This window comes from Pichia membranifaciens (genome assembly GCF_001661235.1).
Source record: "Pichia membranifaciens NRRL Y-2026 unplaced genomic scaffold PICMEscaffold_2, whole genome shotgun sequence".
Taxonomy (NCBI): domain Eukaryota; kingdom Fungi; phylum Ascomycota; class Pichiomycetes; order Pichiales; family Pichiaceae; genus Pichia; species Pichia membranifaciens.
The window spans coordinates 52147-68044 of record NW_017566983.1 but is presented as its reverse complement, the minus strand read 5'-3'; the positions used below and the strand labels follow the sequence as shown (position 1 = coordinate 68044).

The 15898-nt window shown below is 44.3% G+C and overlaps 7 protein-coding genes across 7 annotated transcripts; 5 read left to right on the top strand and 2 right to left on the bottom strand.

Moving 5' to 3' along the window:
• The first annotated feature begins 431 nt into the window (after positions 1–431).
• PICMEDRAFT_105535 (hypothetical protein) lies at positions 432–3208 on the top strand. The gene is made up of 2 exons (XM_019159687.1): positions 432–2005; positions 2532–3208. Exons 1-2 carry the CDS (start codon positions 544–546, stop codon positions 3158–3160), a joined length of 2091 nt encoding a protein of 696 aa, XP_019018149.1. The 5' UTR covers positions 432–543; the 3' UTR covers positions 3161–3208.
• Positions 3209–4045: 837 nt separating this feature from the next.
• On the top strand, positions 4046–5755 carry PICMEDRAFT_71161 (hypothetical protein; the record flags this gene model as incomplete). Its single annotated transcript, XM_019163848.1, has 1 exon — positions 4046–5755. One exon carries the CDS (start codon positions 4046–4048, stop codon positions 5753–5755), a length of 1710 nt encoding a protein of 569 aa, XP_019018148.1.
• Positions 5756–7335: 1580 nt separating this feature from the next.
• Positions 7336–10593, bottom strand: PICMEDRAFT_76170 (hypothetical protein; the record flags this gene model as incomplete). The annotated part of the gene is made up of 1 exon (XM_019164946.1): positions 7336–10593. The coding sequence occupies exon 1, from the start codon at positions 10108–10110 to the stop codon at positions 7336–7338; it is 2775 nt and encodes a 924-aa protein (XP_019018146.1). The 5' UTR covers positions 10111–10593.
• PICMEDRAFT_15035 (hypothetical protein) lies at positions 9884–10593 on the top strand. The gene has a single exon (XM_019160639.1). It carries the CDS (start codon positions 10161–10163, stop codon positions 10386–10388), a length of 228 nt encoding a protein of 75 aa, XP_019018147.1. The 5' UTR covers positions 9884–10160; the 3' UTR covers positions 10389–10593.
• Positions 10594–11574: 981 nt separating this feature from the next.
• PICMEDRAFT_15034 (hypothetical protein) lies at positions 11575–13543 on the top strand (the record flags this gene model as incomplete). The annotated part of the gene is made up of 2 exons (XM_019160638.1): positions 11575–11975; positions 12986–13543. Coding segments are annotated over exons 1-2 (737 nt in total), but the record flags the coding sequence as incomplete, so codon positions are not given.
• Positions 13544–13736: 193 nt separating this feature from the next.
• On the bottom strand, positions 13737–14108 carry PICMEDRAFT_10070 (hypothetical protein; the record flags this gene model as incomplete). Its single annotated transcript, XM_019159623.1, has 1 exon — positions 13737–14108. One exon carries the CDS (start codon positions 14106–14108, stop codon positions 13737–13739), a length of 372 nt encoding a protein of 123 aa, XP_019018144.1.
• Positions 14109–14412: 304 nt separating this feature from the next.
• On the top strand, positions 14413–15732 carry PICMEDRAFT_15032 (hypothetical protein). The gene has a single exon (XM_019160637.1). It carries the CDS (start codon positions 14517–14519, stop codon positions 15660–15662), a length of 1146 nt encoding a protein of 381 aa, XP_019018143.1. The 5' UTR covers positions 14413–14516; the 3' UTR covers positions 15663–15732.
• Positions 15733–15898: the final 166 nt, after the last annotated feature.

Here is a 15898-nt window from a genome sequence, read left to right as displayed (position 1 = left end):
CCATTGTAGATAAGTCTTTTTGATCTACGTACGCCTCATGGGATGTTACGAGCTCTTTCTGTTCTTCCCCTTACACTGGGAGTCGTGCCGAAAAGTTGTGACACAAAACTTCAGTGGACTACAGGTCACTCAATTTACTTGTTAAAAACAGGGAAGATTATTGAGCCAGTGGGCTTTGTTCAATGGAAAACCCCTGTCAGCACTCTGCGGAAAGAGCCCACAGTAACAGGAATCCGGCTCGCTCCATTTTCACCTCGAAGCGTCGGCAACTTCCCGGCACAATTTTGCGATCCTTGGCAGCACAGGTCCACCAATTAAAGACCGCACAAATTTGTCGCCTCGCTTTCGCATAGAATGTGTGTGGGCTTTGGTGCTATGACGAAATAATCAACAGTTCCAGGCGCTTACTTTTAATCAAAGCGGAACTTATAAAGATAGCGGCTCCTTTATTGTTTTTTTCTACACGCAAGGACTTTCTCTACGCTCGATCACTAGACAAGAAACTTCCTACCCTTCATGAACTAACGCACATTATCAATTGAGATGGGAAAACTTTTTTCAAAAGCAGTTGCAGTTGAGATAACTTTACTGGACTCCCCAGTTGGCAACAAGTATTCTCCGGTCAATCCTGTTGTTAGAGCGGATCTTGAAGTAAACTTCGAAGAAGACTTCAGCAAAGTTTGCTACTTCAAAGGTGGGGTGAAGGGAGTTGCCGATATCGTACTCCATACCACGGAGCTCGATCCATATAGAGGGCCAGGACAAAATCCACGCTATAGACGTAGGACGTTTACTCAAAGAGATACATTTTTCAACGCTTACCAAGATTTACCCTCTGATCCTCATAAGGTCGATGCGAAGCACAGTGCTGAATATGATATGCAGACATTCACATACAAGACAGGTGAACAGTATAAGGCTCAGATTGAAATCGAGATCCCTAGTAATGTGTATTTGCCTAGTACGTGTCAGGCATTTGGCGATTCCAGTGGTCATGTCAGTGTAATCTATGAAGCGTATATTGAGATTTACAAGGTTGGAGGCTTATTCAGTAAAAAACCAAAGCTTTACGAGAGTTATGTCATACCAATAGTCTACCAATCGGCTAAAGACCCTCTCTACCCGAAAGCCATTCAAGGTCTAGATTACATCATGAATGAGGTTTACACCAACAAGGTCAAAAGATTTTATTTCGATGAAGCAAAACAAGCTCTCATTCCAAGCTCGTTGCATAATAACCACACTAGAACTAAATTTATTAGAAAACTTTGGAATGAAGATTATCGAAGTGAAAATTACAGTAAGATGACCAGATCGATACCGCTAGATGTAGAATTTGCCATCAACTCAACACTGAATCTAGCAGAACCAATTAGGAATCAGTTTGGTCTCACTTTGAGCTCCAATTTGAAGGCCTATGATATTGAGTCAAACCAGTCCACTGACTTTGTCTACAATGGACAAAGTACCCACCTTGGTGTTTTCAAGATAGAATATCTGCTTATCGAAGCATTGTATGAAAGTACAATTGAATGTCACGGACGCAGGCGGAGGGTGGATGAGAAATTCATGATTTGCAGAGTAGACTTTACGGATTTGAATGTCGATATTAAAGATTTCGAATACGATAAACAGACTGGTGTTTACAAGTATGTTGTTCCAATGGATGATATGGTCAGGGCCGGTGATTTGGATATGAATCGAAGATTGCTGGACATGCTAGAAAATAGAGCCATTGTATGTGCAGGGAACATTTCCAATTGGCTCAGCACTTCAGTTCAGATCAGTTATACTTGGAAGATATCGGATGGAATGGCTCAAGATAAACATATTGCGTTTGTGACCAGCTCTATGCCGGACGTTTTACTTGGAGCAGCGAGTTACAATGCTGAGCAGAATTACAACCAGAGCTATGCTGGTGAGAACGATGCTGTTCCAGACGCCCCTCCACCGGCATACGATACAAACAAATGGGATGAAAATTGGGATGAAAAAAAGGATGAAAAAAGATAGTACTAAAGAGAAACAGCAGGACAACTCAGTAACCGCCGTTCTCTGTCGAGCTCTTGCTCTGAGCGTATTGGACTGCAGCGTCCGCCTTGTGAACGCTGTGTGAATCGTCTGGCAGAGACACCACTGTCGGTGATATCTCGGTCCTGAACTTGAATGTGTTCTCGCAGCCATTTGTGTCCGCGAACTTGAACGTTAAATGTAGGCAGCTTGTGTTTGTAAACTTTCCCTCGAATAATTTACAGTTAGTTAGAAATGCGTGTAAACCGACCATGCTGTTGACGGTGACAGCCGAATGTTCTTGTGTCCGATAATCACAATAGTGGTAGGCGTTCACGCTGTCGTACTTGAAGTCCCGCAAGCTGAACACGGACGCATCAAAGCCGAGCTCAAACATGTTTTTCTTCCGCCGGTGTTTGGATGTCGAGCCCTTAGCGGAAAACGTCGAGTAGTAGTAGACGGTGACTTTCAGCGACTTCAAGCGGAAGCCGTAGTCACAGTCCGTCCCTGCTCCGATCGAGTAGTTGGTGATGAACCTCGTCTTCAGCTGGGCCAGAAGCGGCGCGTTCATGTCCAGCGCCGAGGGTGCACTGAGCTCCATGATGAGGTCCAGTCCTGCGCCAGCCTCCTGGATTTTCGAGAGCTTGAGGAGCTTCGAGGACTGCTGCCGCTGCTGCTGCCGCACCGGCCCCGGGTACACCGCAAGCTCTCTGTACGTGTAGCCCGGCGCGGTCTGGAACATCGAAACGCCCTGGTAGGTCAACGGGAACGAGAACGTTTCCGTCCGCTGCTTCTTCGGAAACCCCCCCACGTACGTGATCTTCACGTACAGCTTGTACCTGACCGTCAACTGCGGCTCGTAGCCCTGCTCGTCCCCGTAGTAGCAGCACGACGTCGGCAACGCCATCGGCGCCGAAAACAGCGCCGTCGTCGCCGGAAACGACAGCTGGAACGCCTCTGTCACCTGCTGGCCCTTCGCAAACGCCACACCCCTGCCCTCGCAACCCACGTCCACCCTCTTCTCCACGTCAAAGAGCACACCCGACTCGTTTTTCTTCAGCAAGTTGTTGTACTCAAGCTTGTAGTTGCCGCAGAGTCCGTACGAGACCCCGACCACATTCTCTGTCTGCCTCAAGAACGAGACACATAGCTGTCCTTTGATGTCAGCCTCTGCTTGCGAAAACACTTGCGAGTTGTAGCTCCATAGGAACTCCACCTTCTGCTTCAGCGGGATCAACGAGCTCATCACCCCAGCACTGTGTGTTGGCGGCTCTGCCACGAGGCAATTTGCCTCCCTGTTCTTGCCCCGTTTCTTTGTTTACCTTCTTTTTTCACCTCATCAACGCCATCACCATCTCTCCGGTCCCTGCCACCACACACATCTGTGTCGCGGACGTTTCCCCGTGCCGCACCCCCCGCCACCGTTCGACGGCAGCAGAAACCCGGCAACGCCAACGCCAACGCCATCCGCAATGCCGCCGAGGATGATTCCAGGGCTTCGGTCTCGGCCAGGGCCGGGCGGCTGGCCAGGGTGCGCTAGCCGAGGTGGGGGCGTGCCGACGAAAAAGCAGGCCGCAGCGGTCCCGCGCCGGGGTGCGTAGCCGAAACTGGGGTCTCCGGGTGGGAAAACGGGCCCCGAAGGCTAGGCGAGGGCGCCATTGCCGTAAAACGGTCTCGGAGAGGGAGGTAGCAGAGCAGACGGAGGGCAGGCAGGCAGACAAGAGGCTCGGAAAGGCAGGCAGGGATGGCCAGGGCACTACGGGGGGCTCTGACCAGCATAGGGAGGGCTCGGGGACAAAACGGATGCAGGGTGGATATTCTGCTGGGCCGGAAGGCAGGAGTACAAATAGAGAGCACACGCTGTGCTTGCTGGAGTGGTTGGGTGTAGTGGTGGTGATGTAGTTAGGCTGTCCTGTTGTCCTGAGTGGTGGTTGAACCAAGGAAAAGGAAAACGCAAGCAAGAAACACACCTGTACACACCATTATGGCGCCTGTGAGCTTAGAAAACAACCAACACGTGCAGAGACGGGCCACGATGGCTCTCTCGGAGTACATTTTCCGCAGAATCGAGTCGCTCGGAGTGCACAACGTCTTCGGGGTGCCGGGAGACTACAACCTCTCGCTGCTCGAGCACCTGTACTCGGTGCCGACGCTCCAGTGGGTCGGGTGCTGCAACGAGTTGAACTCGGCGTACGCGGCAGACGGGTACTCCCGGACCATTGGGCACGACAAGTTCGGGGTCCTGCTCACCACGCAGGGTGTCGGGGAGTTGAGTGCCCTCAACGGGGTGGCGGGCTCGTTTGCAGAGCACGTGCCGGTGCTCCACATTGTCGGCACCACCAAGCACTCGGTGAAGAACAGGGGCGCCCACTACCACCACATCATCAACGGCGTGTCCACCAGGGACCCAACGAACCACTACGTCTACGAGCAAATGGCCGCAAACGTCTCGTGCAAGGTCCTCTCGCTCACGGACGACCTGTCCAACGCGGCCAACGACATTGACGACTTGTTCAGAACAATCTTGGCCACCAAGAAGCCCGGGTACTTGTATGTTCCGTGCGACTTGGTCAACCTTGAAATCGACTCGTCAAACTTGGCCGACGTCCCTGCCCAGGTCTTGATCTCCAGAATGCCTTCCGCCTCTCCAGACGCTGTCGAGAAGATCTCAGACATGATTGTGGGCAAGCTGACTGCTTCCCAGAACCCAGTTGTGTTGTGCGACGTCTTGACCGATAGGTTTGGACAGACGGAAACCCTCCAGACTTTGGTCGACCTCTTGAAGGTTCCTTCCTGTAACTCGCATATGGGCAAGTCGCTCTTGAACGAGTCCCAGCCGTGGTACATTGGCGACTACAACGGTGCTGAATCAAACAAAACCGTGCAAGCTTACGTTCAACAGACCGACTGCTTCCTTCATGTCGGAGACTACTACAACGAGATCAACTCTGGCCACTGGTCCTTGTACGATAAGATTCAGCCCGAATCAATTGTGTTGTTGAATCCGGAATATATCAAAGTTGGCAACCAGATGTTTGAAAACGTCTCATTTGAAGATATTTTGCCAACTGTCTTGCAGAAATTATCCTCCGTCGACAGTTTGCCAACCTATAATATCCCAAAGACTGTTTTCCAGATTGAAGAAATTCCTTCAAATACCCCTATTTCTCAAACTAGAATGCTCGAGACCTTACAATCCTTCATTCAGCCTAACGACGTCATTGTAACGGAGACTTGCTCACTGATGTTTGGTCTACCTGATATCAGGTTACCAAACAACACCAAGGTGATAGGCCAACACTACTACCTATCCATTGGTATGGCATTACCATGCTCCTTCGGTGTTAGTGTCGCCTTGGCAGAAATGAAACAGACTGATTCAAGATTGATTTTAATTGAGGGAGATGGTGCTGCCCAGATGACCATTCAAGAACTAAGCAACTACAACAGAGCAAACGTCGTCAAGCCGTTGATTATTCTTCTCAACAATAACGGTTACACTGTCGAGAGAATTATTAAAGGACCGGAAAGAGATTACAACGATATCAGGCCAGACTGGAAGTGGACCCAAATTTTGCAGACTTTTGGAGTGTCTGACGCCAAAACCGCTAAGGTTTCTACTCCACAAGAATTGGATAACGCGCTGAAACAAATAGGTAACGACACAACTGTTCCAAGGTTGATCGAAGTTACTCTCGATAAACTAGACGTTCCTTGGAGATTCCACAAGATGGTGGGTAACTGAAGAACAAAAGAGAAAATGGTTCTGCTTTTCTTTTCCAATACCTACATGAGGCCTAGCTAGGCTACTTGCCCAAAACAGGTCATATAAACAAAATTTATAATGTAACTAAAGAAAATATCGATACGCATATTTGAAGCAGATCAGACTTTTCTATTTGTCGGAAGAGCCTTTGTTATCCAGTAGCATAAGCACGGACTTTCTATACTAGTGGACTGTCTTTGAATCATGGCCGAAATAATGACATTATCATTGACTCTCTTGGCATAAGTCAGCGCCCAAATAGGTGATACGTTCGTTCATGTCGACTTTCCCAATTCGGCAATTTGAATGCGGCATGAAATTTCAGTTTCACTTGCCTAACGCTGCAAAAAGAAAAAAATAAACTTATAAATTCAATAGCAGGTAACCAATCAAAGGCATAGTTGATTTACAAAGCAAGGAATAAAGTTAAAATCTAACTTCATTTCCGCTATCTTTTTTTGCCCAACATAAAAAGCATTTTTTGAAACTTTTATTGCATACAACCGCTTTTAAGCAGTCTTATTTGAAACTTTCCCTAATTGACAACTCTCGAGTGCAAGGGTGAGTCAAGCACAACTCCCTCACAGTGCCAAAAACTGCCTATCAGATAATGACAAGACGATGAGACCATGCAAATTGAACATCTGGAAGAGGTTGGCTATGAGCTATCCAGAATAGACTTGCGGATGGCACGTGAGCGTGATGTTCATTATTGCCGAAGAGTAATGCATATAAGCTGCAAGGAGAAAGTAAAAACGGAGATTATAATTGGAAAGTGAAAGAGTCGAGTTTTTGACAGTTTGAACATGCAGGCCGCAATGTCTTTTCAACATTGCTGCAGGGTCTAGCCGTGCTTGAACAGAGGCGGCAATAACGTCAGAGCGGGAAGAAAGGTATTCCAGTACTTTTTTACGGAGTGTGCCAATGTTTTAACCAGTTACCAGTAACTGATTGATGTAATGTAAATAAACAAAATCCTTCTGCTTTCATGAGTTTCTGATGAATGTACGGAAAAGACAGTCTTTGACCAGACAGTATGACAGCTGGTATCGTCTGGAGCTAGTCGTCATATTCATAGACTGAACTGATGTTTTGTTTTAGAAAGTTTAAGTGACTGTACTGATACTAACAATCAGACTGGTTGTGCTACCACCAAAAGGTATTGTGGTTTTTAAAGGCGCAGTTTTGTATTAATTAGAGGCAGAATTGGAATGTCCAAAAATTGGTTGAATATTGGGCATCGAGAATTTTGTAGATCTTTTGCCATGTTTTATTCATCTCAGAACGAATATTCAGCTGCTAATATAAAACGTTATAAAATGTTATAATTGAATAGTTTACACCGCTTTGTCAAAGACTTGAAAAATGAAATGTGCAAGTATAATAAGGATATAAAATGTAAGTGTTTCTAGAGAAGTAAAAGAAAGAAATAAAAAAAGCAAAATAAATATTAAGGAGAGAGCTGGTGGGAAATGAAAAATACAACCCACAGACAAGAGAATTGAAAAGCGAAAAGGTAAAAAACTAGTTATACACATTGGGAAGAAGAGTGACCGATTTTACATATGATAATCAATAAAATCATTCACAGTCAATTTGACAAAATCATCCATTTCAACCAAGACAAATTCCTTGAAAAATTGATCATTCAAAACACCACTGAGAAATCTTTTGAATTCGGTCAACAAAAGATCTTTCCGACGAATACCTTTCTTCGTTTCAACTATATCTTCAGGACCTCTAATTGACAGATAAAGAGCAGCAACCAATATGAGCTTGGTGAACCTCTGGGTTCCCAAAGTTCCAACATGAGATAACAATTCATCATCTTCACAGTGTTCAGTTAAAATGTCACTTTTGCTTTTCTTACCATCTTTGATGATTTTAGTGGCAGTTGAAGTTTCCTTTGACTTACGTTTCGAGGTAGTTAGGGATATAGTATCATCGAGTTCCATTCCATTACCCCCACGAATTGCTTCCTTAACAAATTCGATGTTGGTAGCAGAAACAGCGAGACGACGCAACTTCTCCAAGACTTGATTTTCGGATTTGTGCTGTAAGTTGCCACTGGAAAACACACTTGACTCGGAAGATCTTGGATTCGACAAAACGGTAGATTTGGGATCTGTAAGTTTGATTCCGCAAGCCTTTGCAAAGGACTCATCACCACGCTTCTCAATAAATAAGTCAACCAGTACATCATTCAAACCATTCACACCTGTTCCGTGTGCTTTCAAAATGGCATTCAAAGCCTTGAAAATCTGGAGAAGAAGATATTTATTCAGTTGCCAGCTTTCGTTAGAGGTACCATCGATCATTCTATCCAGAATACCAACCAAATAATGTGTATCAAGACGGATGTCAATTTCGTCATCATTAGCGTTATCTTCGCCTCCAGTCCATGTAAAAACAAATCCAGGTATGGTCTCGACGGATCTGAACATGATATCGTTATAGTGAACAGACAATCTTAGCAGTGGAACATTTGCGAGAACAATCCTTGCATAATGAGAAGAAATCTTTGGATCATCCAGGAACGCGTGCAGAGAATCAAATGGGAAGTTTAGTGGAAATGGTTGAATCAGACGTTTTGATTGTATAAATCGACGAATTGAAGAATCAAGATCAATATCAAAATCCCTATTACTATGTGATGAACTTCTTTTCACAAGGTGGCTGTTTGCTTGCAAATGAGCTCTATAGTCCCTAAGTTGTAAAAAAGTGTTAAAATGATAGAATGCTGGTAAAACCCTTGTGGTCAAATTACGCAGATAGTTGGTCAATAAAACAAATAACGTCTCATCGTCATGATGATTTTTAAGCAGGCGAGTTATCTGTGCGTCTAAGGCTTTGTCAATCCTGGGAATTGAGGACACACTTGTCGAATATGGAAATTTGGTATCAGGGTAGTTTGGTCCCGCGTTACCCGGTACATTTGGATGTAAGAATGACTCTGCTTTCTCGTCATTTGGGACTAAACGAGGAAAACATGAAGGATCCCAATAAGACAAACGGCTATCTGCATGGAAAGAATCAATAGAGGACATAGTTGAAACGCAAGAAGTAGAGGTAGTCATTGAATAGCTGGTATAATTTGAGTTTAGCGACGTTCTCTTATCAATCTTGAAAGGATCATCGTTTTCTGAGTCTGAATCACCGTTTCCACTGAAGAACTTGTGATCAATAATATCATTATCGATTTGGACATGTAAAGTCTCAGAATCGAAGTTCAGGAAAACGTTCCAGTCTAACTTCTCCAACAACATCGGATTGGCAGTGCCAATTAGATAATTATCATTGCCTTGAATCAAATCAATACTTGATAGGTCAATGATCGGATGGAAAGGAATCTCGTCATTTTGATAGCACCCCGAGTTGTAAATCAAGTATAATGTTTCAGCAAAATCGGTCAAGACATTGTAGCAAGTGTTATGGGCATATAAGATGATTTTCTTTTTTGAAATCAAAGCGTTAATCAGAACATGTAATGGCTTGATGTTCATATAAGGAGTAAGACAATTTTCCTTAGGAGAAGACTCTGATAAAGAGATATGTGTTGAGTCCAAACGCTTCAACAGTCTCTTGATACTTGAATCTCTTTGCAAATCTATCCCAAACATTGCCAACGGTGAGGCTATGATAGAGGATTTTGGAATCTGAATTGGAAAGTTCAACTTTGGAGCGCCCAAGTTTATTGAAGTTTTGAAGAGGTTGCCTGCATCAGCGAAATGGTCTGAAAACTCTGATGGCAATTTAAGAGATTCATTCATTGAAAAGTCCGGCTGAATTCTCGTGAGTACAAATCTTGATGCTGGATTCAAATGGGAGAAATGATTCAACAAAGAATCCAAGTGAGATTTATTCAAATTATGGAACACCTGGTCGATCATAGAGAGGTCGAAGTTAGGACTGTACAGCTCATGAAGTAAGTAGAATAACAAAGGTTTAAAGACTTCAAATATTGGCAATTTCGTGACGATTGAAATTGCCATAACTTTGGCGTTTCTGGTAAGCTCACTTGAGTATTTTAGATAGCTGATAGTGTACAAGTAACAAGGACTTAAGCAAGAACTATTTTTGTCGTTTACACCGATAGAAGACTCCAGGGTGTCATTCTTCTCATTGATGTAAAGAGGCAGTATTGTGTAGTGTTCTTCATTGACAAACTTATGCAGATTTGGCGGGACAATAGAGTCCAACAGAGAACCCAATTGAGCGGTGATTGAGTTGTCCGACCTTGAGGAAGTGTGGGTCACTGTTATCCCCGCGTGAGAGTCGAATGTTGAAGTGAAGACATAGTCAACGACTGAGGATGAAGTTGATATTTCCGGCATTTGCAAATTGCTGGACGTGTAGGGTGCGTGTGTGTGGCGGAAAGAACAGGATGCAGGGTGTCGTACAGATGGAGGTGGAAACTTGGAGTGGGCGTGCCGAAGAAAGGAAGAAGGCGGATGGGGTCAGAGTAGTCGAGAAACAAAAGGAGAAGACGTGGGGGCGGTTGGGTATTGTGCACTATATATATGGAAGGACGGGGACGTGTCCGCTGGAGACTCGTGAATGCACAGCAGAGTTGGATGCACCTGGATCTCTAGGTACAGCTGAGGCCGGATAGTTTCGTGGAACGCAACGAAGGAAATGAGAATGCTCGTTGGCGGAGAGAAGGAAGGGAAAAATGAAGCAGGATTAAGTCTCTGCTGGATATGCCCGGTGGGTAAAACGTGTGTGCAGGAAGGTTCAGTAGTTTTCGAAGTGGGGGGAGGTGAACAGTGGAAGGGGGAGAAGGGCCGTAGTCGAAAGAAGAAAAAGGCTCGATCGGGATATATATTATATTTTTTGCACGCTTGGCTGGATATGCTCCAGAGGTTAAAACGGTTTTGATGGCCAATTTATACATGTAGAGAGCGCCGGTTCAGCGTGCGCAGTTATGGCTGCAGGACGGCTTATGGCCACCTGGCACGCCTGGACGCCTCAAGGCAACTGTCTCCGATCAAACGTGTCTCTCCGTGTTCATAAAGGCCGACGACGCATGAGGGCTTCGGCAGCCCCTTAATCCTCTCTGCATCGCCGCCTTTCTACGCTGTACGCTGTGCGATGGGCATGCTTTTCGCCGCCAACCTGTCGAGTACGCCCGTCAAGCTCGCCCTTTCAGCAGCACGGCTGCCCCCTGCACAGATACTACGTGACACGTCCTGGGCATGCAGTAGTCTACAGCGGGAGAAGCAGCGGTGGCATTAGCACTTATCTGGACAGAAAGTGTTGCCTGTCTGTGGTCGGTGGTCTGTGCTCACGTGCAGCAGCTGCCAAACCGAGCAAGAAGGATCTTCACGATTTGCAGTCACCGGTGGTCAACAGCCATTGAGATGGCGTGACTCAACGGCAAGTTATCCATACACTCGTGGAGAGACGCAGCTGCGGCGGCTCTCATTTGCCAGCCTCTCTGGGCCAGCCTTTCGGTGCTATCTCATTCTTCCATCCTGCGTGCTGCAGAGGCGACGCGTGCAGGTCGCGGTCGCGGGGCCGGAAATCGTGTTGAGCCACTTGCGCTGATTGCCGAATAGGGAAGAAGTAAGAAGGAAGATCCGCGGTCGTGGAAAACAACGGTGTGCTTGTCGTTGTGCGACGCGTGGCAGTGTCGTGGAGTTACCCGGCCGAGACGAGGGGAGGAGGGGGCTGGTGGCGAGCGTGCGAACGAAGGAACGCCCGTGAGTCGAGGAGGGTGCTCAGCCAATTTGCCAGCACAGAACAGACACCCGCAGGCAAAGGCAAAAGAAAGGCGAACATCTGTCGCCCTCCGGTTAGGCAAGTTTCTATTCCAACTAACCTTAACTGGATCCCCTCGATCGTCTGTTAGACAACACCACCACAAACAAATCTATCAACAACAACATCCCTCACCATGTCTTCTCTGGAACAGTCTTTGGACGCCATCATTGCTCACTCTGCCAAACCAGGTAGAAAGCCTGTCAGACGTAATGTCAAAGGTGCCAAGAGACCGCAGGTGCTCTCGAAAACTGTGGTCGCCAGACCACGGACTGGGTTGAGAAAAACCGTTGCAAGACCAACTGCTCCTGTTGCAAGAAGACCAGTTGCACCTCCAGCAGCTCCTCAGCCAAGATTATTCCAATCTGCCTCGTTAGACGTGGCCACTAAAGTCGTCGTTTCAGGCTTGCCAAAAGATATCAAAAATGATGTTATCAGAGTACGTTAACTTCTTTTTTCTTTCCTCCTTCTATCTTTTCTACGATGAACACATGTTCTTCCTTCTCCCTTTCAATCTTTTCTACTTTTCAAAACTCAGAATGTTCATAGCTAATGATTTTCTTGACACAATGTCAAATGGAAAGCAGCAGTGACAACCGGTGGGCGAAACTTTGCCATGTAAGTTTTAACAACATGAGAGGATTCTGGTTATTTCTTTGGCACTGTCGTATTCCAGGTCCATATCATGATATCTGTTATGCTCATCCACCTCACAATTTTGTCAGACCCGTTGTGCTTGTCAGGTGTCAAAATAAAACTGCATTAGTTTGCCTTTGTGCAAACACGCCCAGTAAAGAAGGCTTCCGAAGGTGTCGCATTTATTTGGGGCTTGGTTAGGGGTCGTGCATGGCTTACGGGGCTTGAGTTAATAGGGCTGCTTTTTCAAATTTTTTCCCTCAAAGAAATCTTGTTGCATTGCAAATCGTGCAGAGCATCATGGTTTTTCTTTGTGCAGTTGCAAAGCTGGTGTGAGTATTGTTCTCTCATACTTTGCTCTCACTATTCTTCATGGCTACTACGATGTTCATATCATTCGTCTCCGAAAGGTACATTTTCCTGTTTGAGCTGGACTCAACAGTTGGGGGATGTTGTTGTTGATTGACTAAACTTTCTTCTTTTATGAAGTTGAGATTGAAATTGTGGAATTTCAAGCTCTGATGACTTTTGCTTGCGTAAAGCAGCAGGAAGACGGATAATATGAACTGGCCGAAGTAAGGTTATTGCAAAAAAAAAAATGAAGTCCGTATCCTTGTACCCCTACTATTGCACAACGATTTCAGCTTTGACGATGAAATCCGACTCATTACTTTTGGCAATTTGATGTTCCGAAAATGTTGCATGAACATTGGAGTTTTTTTCCGTTTTCAAATGCTGAGTTACTAACTTTAAAGGAAATTCGATCAAAATATAACATTTTGATTGGTTCAACTTATTTGTTTTTTATTTTAGGAATTTTTCCAATCGACTATAGGTTCGGTTCAAAATCTTACTCTTGCATACAATGAAAAAGGTAGATCAACTGGTGTTGCTACCGTTATTTTCAAGAATGCTAAAGCTGCACAGGCTGCGGTCTCACGTTATAACAATGCAGCTATTGACTCTGGCCGTTCAAAGTTGAAGCTTGAGCTCGTTGTTGATACTACAAAAGTTCCACTTGCTGCAAGAATTCAACCAAATGCCAGACCGGCCACTTTGCAAAACAGAATTCAACCTCCAAGAAAAGCAAGAGTTGAAGCACTAAAGGGCAGACCAGGCAGACCAGTCAACAGACCTACCAAAATTGCCAATAAAAGAAAAGAAACTCCAAAGAAGCCAGTCAAGAAGAAGAAGACTTTGGAGGAGTTAGATCAAGAAATGGCTGACTATTTCGCTACTAACGATAAATAGGAGAATTGTGCTTTTCTGTAATTCGAATTTTTGTTCTCTATTAACTGCTTTTTAGCCGAAAAATTTTGTGTTGTTTTATATTTACTTTTATATACCAAGATCAATTTACTGCTTTGTCACTATTAGAAACAAACGTAAGTTTACTGTATTTACAGTTATAGTATATAACTATGTATGTATGTGAGAAGCAAAAAGGGGGAACAAAGTCCCAAAAACCTAACAAGCGAGCCGTTTGAGGACTATAGAATGAAATAGAATAGAAAGTGAAAAAATGTATTACTGAGACATTGAATTATAATAAAAGTAGAGGAGTTCAGTTATCCTTTTTGCTGTTGCTGTCGTTGCTATAGTCCGTGAAAAAGTGTGATATAGTGAACTTATCACCGGTTCTTCTTGATCTGTAACTCAACCCAGCACCTTCATATTCACTCTTACGTTGATATCTTTCTATACCATCATCTAAGGGGAATCCAGGTTTGACAGTAGATATGGAATCTCCAGATCTTTCTCTAACCCTTTCTTGCATCAATGAATCATAAGATGAAGCCTCTTTGATGTATTGTTTTCTACGACGAATGGTAACATTGGATTTAACGAAATAAGCAGAGGTGACTGCCACCACCGTTAAGAAAAGACCTTGTTTCCAAAAGTGCTTGATGGAAGGAAATGCAGCTTTTGCTGACATGGTAGAGTTAATTACTTGGAGTAGTTGCACAAGACGAGCTCTATGTCAGTTTCGACTGTGCCTAAAAGAGCTGATTTACTAGGGCCCTTCCCCAGGGTCATTTGAAAATCATGTTTCGATTTTGATTTTTCTCTTTTGGTGCACGGAAGTGTCAGGTGAGCCCGTCTCCCGGATTGGGCAAGTCGGTCCTCCTTATCGTTCCAGCCAGGCGCATTATTTAGCTATTTCGAGTTGAAGTACCACCTCTTGTATGTTGATCTTTCAATCTTTTGATTGATTATCTTCAGAATCATTTTACCCTAATAATTACTATACGAGGGAACAGGGTCTATTCCATTCATTTGTTTGTTATTTCAATTGTACGAACTTCCGGAGAATTCATTATAACCTCCCAAAAGCAATTACAGTATGTCAGATAGAAGTATTTCTCATGCAATTTCAGGCGGCCTCTCAGGCTTGGTTTCTATGGCTGTCACCTATCCATTGGTGACACTGAGTACTAATGCACAAGCTAAGACCAGAAATCAAGAAGAAGAAACCACAGAGGAGGAAGAGACTGCCAAAATTGATACCAACGATGATGAGGATGATGCAACATCAACCAAATCGTCTGTCAGCAAGCTTCCACTTCGCACAGTTCATTCTGAGATTCCGAAAGGTACAGATGAGATAGCCCAGAGTACATTGTCAATTGCCAGGGCAAAATTGTTACAACTTCTAAGAAAATTGTTACATCGGTTGAAGTTTATGATTCAAAACTCAAAGAAATATTATTCTGGTTTGGAATCAGCATTACTTGGTATCGTTGCCGTCAATTTCATTTACTATTATGTCTATAATTTGGCTGGAAATTATTTCAAGAAACTGAACAAGGCCCCTCAGTCAGCTGGTCTGAACGTGAAGGAGAGTTTGCTCACCGGTTTAGCCGCAGGTATAGTATCTAGAGTCCTCACCAATCCACTTTGGGTTGCTAACACTAGAATGACTGTGAAACAAAAAATGGATGTTCAAGTTGACGGAAACGAAGGAGGAGAAGCCAAGAAGGTTGATGTTTCACAACAAAACACGTTCAGGGTTATGTATGAAATTTTCGAGAAGGAAGGTTTTAACGGGCTATTTTCTGGCCTTGGGCCAGCTTTGATATTGGTTTCCTCACCAATGATTCAATTTACGGTTTACGAACAGCTGAAGAACTTGTTGACAAAATTACGCCAAAACGGTCGTGCCGGTTATACTAATATTAGTTCGGTTGAAGCATTGGTTTTAGGTTCCTTTGGAAAATTAGTGGCAATCTTAGCGACATATCCATATTATACGATTCGTTCCAGGATGCATTTGAGCACCAGCAATGAGAACAGTTTTAAGGTATTGTATGGAGTGGTTCAAAATGAGGGTATTAGTGCGCTGTATGGAGGTCTCAATGCAAAGCTTTTGCAAAGTGTAGCCAGTGCCGGCTTGATCTTTTATTTCAAGGAAGAAATGATGACTTTGGTGGGAAGCGCAATCCAAAAGCTAAGTGTCTTATCTAAAGAGTCGAAGGTTTTAAGAAGCTGATTTGTGTATTTTTACCTAGAGCAGTTTAAGCAGTAATATTAATTTAGTAAAGCTATTTATCGTGACAATCTACGGAGGAAAGAAGAAGAAAGAGGAGAAGAAAGAGAAGAAGATGATGAAGAAGAGAAAGAAGATAAATAAAATGAATAGATTAACCAACTAACATATAAAAGAGGAATGTACGAACTGAATGTGGAATATGTTTATGCGGAGGAATATGATATGAATATGAAGCA